Source organism: Astyanax mexicanus, chromosome 1 (assembly GCF_023375975.1).
Source record: "Astyanax mexicanus isolate ESR-SI-001 chromosome 1, AstMex3_surface, whole genome shotgun sequence".
NCBI lineage: Eukaryota > Metazoa > Chordata > Actinopteri > Characiformes > Acestrorhamphidae > Astyanax > Astyanax mexicanus.
In genome coordinates, this window is record NC_064408.1 from 12,070,183 (window position 1) to 12,082,707 (window position 12,525).

Below are 12,525 nucleotides of genomic sequence, written 5' to 3' on the forward strand. Positions count from 1 at the left end.
AAGGATCTCTCACCAAGAGGTACGCTACCCAGTCATCATTTCTGGTCATCATTGTATAGAGCCTTTTTATTGGGCAGTGTGGGAAGCACTTTTACGGTCTATTGTAGCAAGGCTTAACTGCGTTCCCAAAGGGATAAATATTAAATTTTTAAATATTTAATTTTTAAATAGATTCTAATTGGGTTTTACAAAAATGGTTAAACTGTCCACCCCTAATTTATATGTACTCATTTTTCACAGGTCAATGCAGGGAATGGACAAGTCCCGGGCCGGAGGAAGTCTCTCAATGACTCACTGGAAGGAGACGTCAGGGATTTCTTAGTAAACGAGTCTGAGCTCCACACCTACGATGACCTCACCAAAGTTAACCCAGTAACCCCAACCACAGGTACACGGCTATGCTTAGACTGTTCACAGACCTACTGTAGTCTGTGTTTATCGAAAGACTGAAAGACAGTATTTATGTTTAATACTGTACCAGTCAAAACCTTCTCATTCATTTTTTTTTCTGTGAATGAATGCTCAAGCTGTGTTGAGAAAATGCCAAGATGTGCAAAGTTGTCATTTAAGCAGTTTATTAGGAATTTGCTACTTTGAAGAATCTAAAATAAAAAAACATATTTTAGGTTTGTTTAACATTTTTTTGTTTACTAAATAATTTCATATGTTTTTCTTCATAGTTTAGTATTAATCTACAATGCAAAAACATTTAAATAATGAAAAAAAACACAAAATTTAAGGTGTGTCCAATCATTTGACTGGTACTGAATTTAGAAACAGCATTTTTCTAGGAATGTCTATCATTTCGATCAGCAGAATGGAATGGCATTCTGTAGGCTACTGGCAAATGACAATTGTTATTTCCTGTGTTGTGTAACAAACACGTCAGCTCTTTTGTTACATTTTATCCTTTATTTTGTAAAAGCTTTCTACTGGATATTTCTAATATTTTTTAATTTATCGTCTGTTTGTTAGTGCTGAAATGCCTGCAGGCACGCTACAGTGCGAGGGTCTTCTACACTCATGCAGGCTGCACCCTGGTGGCCCTCAACCCCTTCCAGCCCATCCCTCACCTCTATTCTCTGGATATGATGCGCGAGTATCACTCTGCTCCCCAGCCTCAGGTAATCACCCAGCCTAAATGTGAATAAACCTAAAACATCCAGGGAACATCCCATCTGTGTATTGGCTTACAGCATATACATTATGTGTACTGAAACACATGTTCATTTAGTGATTCTTCTGAAATCAAGGATTTAACATTGAGTTCATTCTGCTTTTGTTAGAGTAATAGTCTCTTCTGTCTGTGAAAGACTTTTTACAAGAATTTGGAACATTGCTGGGAGGATTTGATTACATTCAACGACAAGATTATTAGTGAGACCAGGATATTGGATGAACACCTCCACATCTCATCCCCAACTCCCCAACTCATTCCAAAAGTATTGGTTTTCTCAAATCTGTAATTTGAGCCATCACTAAAGGACATACATTACACATGCATTTCTGGACAAGCTGAGAGATAAAGAACTGTCACTGTTCATTTTACTCAAACATATACCTATAAATAGCAAAATCAGATAAACTGATTCAGAAACTGAATTGGTCTCTTAATATTTTCCAGAGCTGAATATATGTATGTATATCTACTGTTAGTTCCATAGGTTTGGTTCTCATGCCTGTAATATTTGTGCTGAGCAAATATTTGTGTGGCCCACAGTTTGCATGAGCACAGACTAAACAATGTGACATTTCCTGTGCTCTGTAATCTTTTTCAACCTCTTTTTAATTGAAGTGGAATTGATTATTAATGATAGATGTTATTAGTTGTTGATGACAGAGCGACCAAGATCAGGTAGACATAGACAATGAATCTGTGTCAGTTTTGGAAAAAAAAAAAATAAAACTTTGGAGAACGCAATGTCAATGTGATTTAGCTTTGATCTGTTATTTGTGTGTACTTTGTAATAAATGAGCTAAACTCAGTCGTTCACTTAAACCACATTGTTTGGTTATATATTACCCTGTGCTTGGCCTTTTGTTTCTGCACAATCTTGATGCCCTTCACAGACTCGCTCTAGTGTTTTTCATGTCCAGCTAAGCAGCCCACATAGTGTTTAACCTTGAAAAGAGTGTTTCCTAGCCTCAGGTGAGTAAGGAGAGTTCGCTGCTATACTTTATATTATATGAGTTAAACACCTCATATTAGATTTCAAATGCATTTATGGTTCAGGGTAAAGGCGAGTCCCAGGCAGTGTTAATTGGCTTTAACCAAAGTCCTAAATTGTGGATTGATTGATTTAAATTACAGTAGAGTAGACATAATAATAATCAGAAAAAAAGAATTACCCCATTCTGGGTCTTTTTTTTTATAAGCTTCTAAAAATATATAAAAATAATAAAATGTACATGTTGTAATAGGATCTACAGGTACCAATTACCCAGTTGATGTGTGAAACTGAGTGATATGGTTAAAATATTGTCACAATATCTGTAGACAGTGTTTATTGCATTAAAAACTGGATTTGACCCAACTATCAGCTGTATTCCACAAGTTTAAGCTAAATAGCTTTGTAGGTTTACTTTAAGCTGGGGCAGGACGATACAGGCTAAAATATCTATCACAATATATTTTTACATTTGAAAAAGTTTGGTCAATATTATATAATTCCAATATCGATATGGCCAGTATAAAAGCCACTGGCCATGGGGTATTTAATCACACACTAACAGACCTGGACGATATGGTAAAAATATTATATCATGATATTTAACAACATTTTCACAATACACTATAATACACAATACAATATAAACAAATGCAGTCTCTGCCGTTGCTCCATTTTAAACTGTACAGAAATAGTTTACAACTAGTCCAGAACACAGGACCCTCTTCCTGTATTTACTTTCTTGCTCCGCCACAAACAGCTCTGACCAGTAAGAGGGAAGGACATTTTCACATGGTTTGTTGTGATGCATTTTGGAGAGCTTGGATTTTTCCCTGTGTGAAAACAAACCAATCCCAGAGTTTTTACAAACTCGTTAACTGATTTTATTTTACAGAACATATTCTGTGTTAATTATTTGTTAATGTTCTGTGTTAACGTCTGTTTTGCAGGAATTTAAGCCACACATTTTCATCGTAGCAGAGGAGGCGTATAGGAACGTGCAGGGCCAGGTGGAGCCTGTGAACCAGTCACTTGTGGTCTCAGGGGAGAGTGGAGCTGGGAAGGTGGGTAGAACCACTTTTAAAAAGGGTACTGTTTTCTACATAGATGCATATAAAATTAATATAATATATGTCATACAATATACTTCTATTTAAACTAGTAAACACTAGAAAATAAAAGCATTGGTAGTTAGAGCTAACTAGAACTAATTTGTTTCTCTCCAGACATGGACGTCACGCTGCTTGATGAAATACTATGCCACTGTGGCCGTCTCCTCTCAGAAGTGCCAGGACACTGTTGAGAGGATAGAGAGACGAGTGCTGGACTCAAACCCTGTCATGGAGGCATTCGGTGAGGGAAAGAGAGATTAAAAAATAAAAGAAAAATAATATGATAAAAGTTTAAAGTGTGACTTAGGTCGAAAGACAGAGGTGTAGAGTGATAAATAGACTATTTTAATCAGAGGTCAGACACGTATTTTAAATGAGAAGGCCTGGCTCACAGTCTCCGCTCTAATTCATCCCAAAGATGTTTTATTGGGTTGAGGTCTATATGGACCATTCTCTTGGAACAGGAAGGGACCATGCCCATACTGTTCTCATTATTAGGTTGTGCGTATGAAATTGTCCAAAATATATTGGTGTGCTGAAAAAAAAAAACAACCCCACACCATGATCCCCCTCCACCAAACTTTACACTTGGCACAGTGCAGTCAGACAAGTACCGCTCTCCTGGCAACCTTCAAACCCAGAGTTATACATTGAGTTGGAAAACATAAAAGCACGATTCATTAGAGCAGTGGAGGTGTGTAGTTTTATTAGAGTCCAGTGGTGGCATGCATTACACTAGAGATCTGACTTGTCAGAATATCTTGCTGTGCGGGACAGAATTTAATTGTTATTGGCGGGCGTGGGACTTTTTAATCAATCAAGGTGATGCGGGAACAGGACTGCATATGCATGTAGAAAAATCCTGCAAATAAATAAATAGTCTAGAAAATTATAATAATAACGCAATGATTTCCACGCATAACGAACAGAAGGAAAATAACTAATCAATCAGTAAGATAAATTATAAAATAATGCATATATTGAGTTATTTAATTGAATTAAATAATTATATATAAATATATTATATATATATATATATATATATATATATATATATATATATATATTTATTTATTTATTGCTGAATCAATCCCTTCATCCAGTGTACAGGCTTAAATTCACCACTACTACTAAGTTTCTTCATCTGGCTGCAGTCAAATCTTGATCAATGCATTTGAAGTAATTCTAAAACGAACTTCATGAGTATAACAGACACACGACTGGCACTCAAGGAAAACTGCAAAGAAAAAAGAAAACAGAAGCAGTTTCCAGTTTATAGCCAATGCAAGCAACAAAAAAACCCTCAAGTTATTACTGATACATATCAAAGCGGATGACGGACCAACAGACACACACACACACACATGCTAATGGGACAATTTCAGAATCTCCTATTCACCTAACGACATGTTTGGACTGTGGAAAGTAATGGGACAGCACTATCCAGCACTATATTGCTGTTTTAAAAAATAAATAAGTAAATTTCAAGCACTAAATTTAGTGAATTCAATTCATATTGGGACTGTGGGTGGGAGTGGCAGAAATGTGTACGCGGCGGGCAGGTACGGGATTAAAACAAGCAGAAGCGTTCAGGAATGGGTTTGTAAAAGCAGTCCTTTGTAAACCTCTACTTTACACTACTGCAACTGACGTGTGGTCTACAGCTTCGGTGCTGGGGTGTACATTATTGTGCAGGTTGCTTGAATGAGGTACTGTATGTACTATTTAGGTTTAAGACAGAAAAAGAATATAGAAGCAACAATCCTGCAGAGATAAGAATAAAATGATAATATTTAACACAGATATTTAATGTTCATCTCTGATCATCTCCTATTTTTAACGTTTGCTTTGTAGTCCAAGCTCTAAAGTCTTTTTTTTTTGGTTTTCTTTCCCCTTCCTGTCAGGCAATGCTTGCACTCTGCGCAACAACAACAGCAGCCGCTTTGGGAAGTACATCCAGCTCCAGCTGAACAGGTCATTCCCGTTACTTTACTACTGTTTATTTACACTGAGTTACACTTGTTTTAGAAAGTTGTATATTGACACTAGATAATGCCAGTGATAATCAGTTATAATCTGTAATAGACGTTGTTTCCTCCTTGTGTTTTACAGTTCACAGCTGCTGGTGGGGGCTTCGGTGCAGACGTACCTGCTGGAGAAGACCAGGGTGGCCTTTCAAGCTCCTGATGAGAGAAACTTTCATATATTCTACCAGGTAACAATCCAACCAATCAACCAACCAAGGCCCATGTTTGGATAGAATGAACTTTATTGATCCCAAAATAAATTGATACAGGGCTTCTGACTTGGAAGTACTCTGTTTAAAGAGGTTTGGACACACCTTCTCATTCAGTGTTTTCCTTTATGCCTTTATTTAATTTGTTTTCTACATTGTATATTAATATTAAAGACATGAAAACAATTAAGGGACACATTTGGAATTACATAGTGAACAGTGTTTAAAAAAGTGTTTATCCTCCACATTAATCCCCTGATCTAAACCTGATGAACTGATATGGTGATTTGAGGTGATTTAATTGGGATGAGCTGGAGCTTCACATCCTGAAGGAAAAGCAGCAACTATTGTTCAGCACCTCCAGGAACTCCTTCCTTCAAGATGCTGAAAAAACTATTCCAGGTGATTCTCCCTCATGGAGACACTAAGATTAAAATACCAAGAGTGTGCAGATCTGTCCTCAATGATAAATGTGATACTTAGAAGAATCTAAAGTAAAAAACATGTTTACAGAATAATTCTGTGTTCCTGTATTGCTTTAATATAGTCTTCAATATTTAATTTACAATGTAAAAAATTATAAAAAAGAAAAAAACCAAATTGAATGAGAAGAGATGTGTCCAAACTTTTAACAGGTACTGTATAATGATTTAATGAGTGGAATTACATTTATATTACTCATGTCAATCACCTAGCAAATATACTTGTATTCTTTACAACAATATTCTGTGTTCATTCATGATCTGATTCTGGTATATATAAACTAATATGACATCTTTCCAGGTAATATATATTTTTGTATTTAACTATAATAAATGCTTCCCCTGCTTAATCTGTTGTTCAGATGATGAAAGGGGCAACAGAGAAACAGAGGCAGGAGTGGGAGATGCCACATGACCAGAAGTTTACCTGGTTGCCAAATGCAGACAAAACCTTAGAAGGTTTGTACTTGTACTTGTACTATGTAAAATGGTCTAAAATGGTTTAGGAAAAGATTTAGTAATAGAGTAATAGTAAAGTAATGTTTTATTAAATATCTCTACAGAGGATAACCTCCAAGAGACCGTGGATGCCATGATCAGCCTGGGCATCGAAACAGACAAGCGGGCACAAATCTTCAGGGTGAGTTCTAAAAGACAGTGCTGATTCTTAAGAACATTAATTTGTAGTATTACAGGTACTGTATTTTAAAAGTGTTTCTGCTCTCTTCCTGCCTTTTCATCGTTTTTATTTAATGTTTAGATCCTAGCAGGTATTCTGCAGCTGGGGAACGTGAACTTCAGTCCTGCCTTGGAGTCTCAGCCATGTGACCTGGACGAGCAGTCCAAAGGTAGATAGATGGGCAAGGTGGAAAGATACACAGACAACCCAGTTTTTGCCTCAGAATGAAGTACACTGTTTTTCCTTTTATAGACAACTCATTAAAAACTACACAGGCATGTAAAGGTCATGGGACTAGAACTAGTATTGTCTTTTCACTTTTGCCCTGTTCCAACCTTAAAATAAATGCTACACTGATCTGTGGTGGGTCTTGTGCATTGAGTGTGAATGTGACTCTGCCAGAGTCGCTTGCCTGTTTGTGTGGACAGTTCTAACCAGATGCTACCAGTCACAATCATTACCACCAACTGCACTGTCCACTGTGGGTGGTAAAGCTTTCTATGACAAATTCAGTGGTAGGATGGTCTCCCCTTATATGTGAACATTGGTCCTCCCAAGGTTTCTTCCTCCTCCAGCTCTGAGGAAGTTTTCCTTGCCTCCATTGCTCAATGGGGGTTCTTTGTTGTATGTTCAATGTTTTGCCTGATTCTCTGTCCTGCAATCAAATTTCTGTAAAGCTGATCAGTTGTAAAAAGTGTTATACAAATATATTTTGATATTCCATATGTTACTTTGTTAAAATCTCTCAAAGCTTCAGAAATCGAATTTCTTATCCATCTGGCACCCACTATCAGGCCACACTTAACCTCCAGTAATGCACATAATCTCGCCTCACTTTTTGATTGAGCTGGCACGGGAAATATCAGTCACAAGTCCTGTTTCCTAAATCAATCTGTGTTCTCATAACTAGCAGGGTTTGGAGGTGAAGAGCTGCTCTTCACTATCAACAACAGATTGTAGCAGAGCTTTTGCAAATGGACTGGGTTTGTGTAGATATTGAGAGCATTATAAAACATTATAAGTCAAGACTGTTATGTAACAGTTTTGGGGTTTTCAGATTGGCCTGTTTTCCAGCTCTGTTTTGTGTTTTTATAGATTTTATAGATATAGATATTAGGGGTGGACGATATGGCTCTAAAATAATATCACGATATTTCAGGGTATTTTTGCGATAACGATGTACTTGGCGATATAAGAAAACTAAAGTAATTAATTCATTTCAGAAATATAGTATAATAGTATAACAGCATAATCATAATGTGGCAAAATAAATAATATATCATAAAATAATATAATGCAGCAAAAAATATTGCAGAATATTTAGTGCATGTATATAAACTGCAAACTAAAATATTATAATATACAATAAATACACCTAAAGCTTCACAGTAAATAATTACTACTTTTAAGACAGAACAGCCCTATTATCACAATATGGATTTTTAATATCATGATATTTCTGTGTCACGATATATTGTATATACGATATAATATTGCCCAACCCTAATAGATATATTGGTTCCACATATGCCAAGGAAAATACTTTTACATTCAGAGTATTCTTAAGCATATATGATTACAGTGGAGTTACTGTTGTTAACTTGATCAAAAAATGAATAAATCAAAATTCTACCATCATGCTGCTTCTTTTACCACATAGTATGATCAGGATATGTACCTTCCCAGTGTTTGTCATTGCTGTGTGTAACTAACTGAGTGTGTGTGTGTGTGTGTGTGTGTGTGTTAAGATTTCCTGAAGAAGACAGCATCTCTGCTGCAGGTGCCGGCGGAGGAGCTGCAGGAGTGTGTGACTGTTCGGGCTCTGCGTGCTGGAAAACAGAACGTCCTGCTGAAACCCTGCTCTCAGAGCGAGTGCATCATCCGCAGAGACTGCCTCGCTAAAGTCATCTACGCACAGTGAGTCTCACTACACTTCCTCACTGCATTAGTACAGGGTGTATGTTGGGGCAGGTTTAGCTCCAGAGATATCTAATCCATTTAGGACTATTTCTTAGTAATTTTAGTAATAGTGTGCATGTCCGCCTACTTTCTGAGAATTTTGAGACAGTGAGCAAACTTTTGTCCATATAGTTTACAAAGATCATCACGCCCATCACAGTCCCTCTATTAGCGGATGAATTGTCTGGTTATTGTTCTCCTCCAAGCATGTTGAGCAGTCTGTATGATTATGTTTATAAAATAAAAAACAAACTTTCTTACCTATAGTTTCTGCCACTTAGTAATACTAATATATCAATTGCATATACTTTGTTTGTTGAGTAGCTCAAAAAGATACTTACTGTCACTTTAAACCAGTTAACAGAGAGCATTAGAAGAGCATTAGAAGAGCACCAACACTAAACGCTTTTAAATCCAGACAAAAAAGGCCTTCAGCTCAATTTAAAACACTGCAGCTCCGAACACTTTTATTCTGTAACCACACTTTTATATTATGTTTTATATATGCTTTATTCTTATTTTATTTTTATTTTTTAATTCCTTGTTGTTCTTTTACATGTTTTTAATTTTACTTCTCTTTGTTTTAATCATGTTTAAATCAATCATGCTTTATTCTTATTTTAGTTTTTGTTTCCATTTTTACTGTTATTTTTTTACATGTTTTTTAATTTGACTTCTCTGTGTGTATTCTAAATTATAAAGCACTTTGAATGAAAGGTATGAAAGGTGCTATATAAATAAACTGGCCTTGCCTTTAAAATCATCTAGGATTTTTTTTAAGTATTCATGTGTTGATGAGCATATGTGATCATTGAGGTTGTATTTATAATCTGTGTAAATAATTTGCATGTTTTTATTTTTGTCCTTCAGGCTCTTTGAATGGTTGGTCACCTTCATCAACAACAGCATGTGTTCAGACAACTCCAAGTGGAGCAATTTCATTGGTATATAACCTTCTCATCTCTGACCATCTGCTTCTTCCCCAGTTATATGCTGTGTCTGACTGCTTCAGACTGGATGCTCTATTTGTTCCTAATCTGATCCCTGGCTGGCACTCTTTGCAGGTCTTCTGGACGTGTACGGCTTTGAGTGCTTCCTGCTGAATAACCTGGAGCAGCTGTGTATTAACTATGCCAATGAGAAGCTGCAGCAGCATTTCGTGGCCCATTATCTGAAGGCCCAGCAGGAGGAGTACGTGACTGAAGGCCTGAAGTGGTCCTTTGTCAGCTACCAAGATAACCAGAGCTGTCTGGATCTAATTGAGGGAAGTCCTACCAGCATATTCTCCTTACTTAATGAGGTTGGTATTCTCTCTCCATTCTCTCATATCAACTTTTTTAAATAGAGTTTTCCTGCCTTTGTTAGAGTAACTGTCTCTACCAGCCAGAGAATATTTCTATAAATATTTTGAAACATTGCCTTGAAGCTCAATGCTGGGGGTTTATACAGATCATATACAGCTCTGGAAAAAAATTAAGAGACCACTTAACCCTTGTGTGGTGTTCATATTTTTGTTACTCGTTTACTTTGTTACTTGTATTTAATTCAGCAAAATTAAGCAATTCTACATTAAAATGCTTTACATGTGCTTGCTTCACCTAAATTGCAAGCAATATAAACAGCTTACATGGTTAATAATGGTTAAGAGGGGGGTGGGGGTTTGGGGTGTACATTGTGTGTTTATCGAAAATGTGTTTTGATATATGTTTTTCACAAAAAATGAACCAATGCCAATAAGTTTGAGTTAGAAAAAAATATTGTTTTAGTATCATTTGATGAAAAATGAAAACGGATCCCACAGACCCGAACACCACACAAGGGTTAAAATTATGAGTTTCTTTGATTTTACCAAATTGAAAACCTCTGGAATATAATCAAGAGGAAGATGGATGATCACAAGCCATCAAAGCAAGCTGAACTGCTTAAATGATTGCACCAGGAGCAAAGACATAAAGTTATCTAAAAGCAGTGTGTAAGACTGATGGAGGAGAATATGATGCCAAGATGATGAAAACTGTGATTAAAAACCAGGGTTATTCCACCAAATATTGATTTCTGAACTCTTAAAACTTTATGAATATGAACTTGTTTTCTTTGCATTATTTGAGGTCTGAAAGCTCTGCATCTTTTTTATTATTTCAGACGTTTCTCATTTTCTGCAAATAAATGCTCTAAATGACTAATATTTTTATTTGGAATTTGGAAGAAATGTTGTTTTGTAGTTTATATAATAAAATAACAATGTTTATTTTACACAAACATAAACCTATAAATAGCAAAATCAGAGAAACTGATTCAGAAACTGAAGTGGTCTCTTAACTTTTGTCCTGAGCTGTATATAAATCACTTTTTTACATCATTCTTTACACCATTAACAAGCTCAAAGTAGCTCCACACTTCATTGGTAGAATTCTGAGGGTCCTGACATTTAAAATGAGGCACTGAGAACGAATGGACGATAGAGCCAGAGCTCTAAGAGGTCTACCAATGAAGTGTGGAGCAACTTTAAGCTTCTTAATAGTGTAAAAATAGAGATTTCTGTGCATGGACAACGCTATGCCCCTATCGCTAGCATTGTAAGCCTGTTTCAGCTAAAAGCTCTGTATTTCAGAATGCTGGGATGAACAGAGGTGGGCTATTCAACAAAAGTTCATACTGGTTATCATGTTTCACTACAACCCAAGTCCATTTAACACCAGATTTCTCTATTAAAAATAGAGAATTATATATCATCAAGCACTGATTCTATGTGTTCTCTATTTGGGAACTCAAATGATCTCAGAGTTTGTCACTAGAAATGACAAACCTTAGAAAATAGTAATGTACAACTTCCCAGTCAGGAAGAGTTTTACATTGAAAGGAAAGTAGAGTCTATGACTAGGCTTCAATTGCTTAAGTCAGGGAAATGACCCTTAGTGTATAAGGACGAATGGACCAATAGAAATGTTCAGAAATTACTTAGAATTTAATCTTTTTACACTTAAAGTTAAGTTGCAATTTGTGGTACAGTGTGATCTTTTATGAATGAACTTTCCCTGTGCTGACCCTCTTTCAGGAGTGCCGTTTGAACAGAGCATCCGATGCTAAGCAGTTCCGGGTCCGTCTGGAGAAGGAGCTCTCTGGCAACAACAGGATGAGTTGGGACAAATTCAGCAAGCAGCCGCACTTCATTGTAGCTCACTATGCCGGAAATGTTAGCTACCAGATCGAGGGCATGATGGAGAAGAATAAGGTAATGTCTGTGTATATATTTTTTATTTAATCGAATGGAATCATTGAGTATTTCTGAGTATTTATATTGTTTTTTTGTTGTTTAATTAGTATGTATGTGACTGTGGTTAAATAAAAAATGCTCAGATACAGTTTTAGTTACTCTAGAGTCTCAAACACACTAGATAATCACTTCAAACATTTATTTGTTCTGCCTAGCATTAACTTTTAGCCAGTCCAGCATGCAAATCTTTAGCAATCTTTATCCTGTAGTACAGGGGTGTCCAAATTACGCCCTGCAGGCCATTTGCATCCCGTTTCCTTTTTTGGAACGGCCCGCAAGGTATTTTAGAAATAAAATGAAAGTTGACCCGCTGTTAAGCAGGTTTTCATAATGTGAGATTAAAAAATTTAAAAACACTAGGTGTCGCTATGACATAAACCCATTCTAAAGCACTTCTTGTCTTCTTCCCCTCCTTCATTATGCCTACATTAATGTACCTTTTTGGGAGAACATGGCAACTCCAAAGAAACAAAAATAGACAGCGAATACAAAAGATTTCAGACGTGTTGGGAAAATTCAGTTTATAGGGAGCTGTGTTTGTTTAATTCGTCAGGAATCAGTTGCCGTAAGTTGGATAGTCTGTGGCTCATGACTGCACATATATTTCTAATTCTG

The 12,525-nt window shown here is 36.3% G+C and overlaps 1 protein-coding gene across 1 annotated transcript in view; it reads left to right on the forward strand.

Annotated features, from left to right (window-relative positions):
• LOC103043962 (unconventional myosin-XIX) overlaps positions 1-12,525 on the forward strand; it is a 31,624-nt gene that overhangs the window by 7,815 nt on the left and 11,284 nt on the right. Inside the window, exons 2-14 of the mRNA XM_007255832.4 lie at positions 241-388; positions 976-1,124; positions 3,119-3,232; positions 3,395-3,521; positions 5,185-5,254; positions 5,393-5,495; positions 6,361-6,457; positions 6,562-6,638; positions 6,759-6,846; positions 8,426-8,594; positions 9,507-9,580; positions 9,701-9,936; positions 11,692-11,868. Coding sequence (XP_007255894.2) covers positions 241-388; positions 976-1,124; positions 3,119-3,232; positions 3,395-3,521; positions 5,185-5,254; positions 5,393-5,495; positions 6,361-6,457; positions 6,562-6,638; positions 6,759-6,846; positions 8,426-8,594; positions 9,507-9,580; positions 9,701-9,936; positions 11,692-11,868 — 1,629 coding nt within the window. The remainder of the gene's footprint in view (positions 1-240; positions 389-975; positions 1,125-3,118; positions 3,233-3,394; positions 3,522-5,184; positions 5,255-5,392; positions 5,496-6,360; positions 6,458-6,561; positions 6,639-6,758; positions 6,847-8,425; positions 8,595-9,506; positions 9,581-9,700; positions 9,937-11,691; positions 11,869-12,525) is intronic.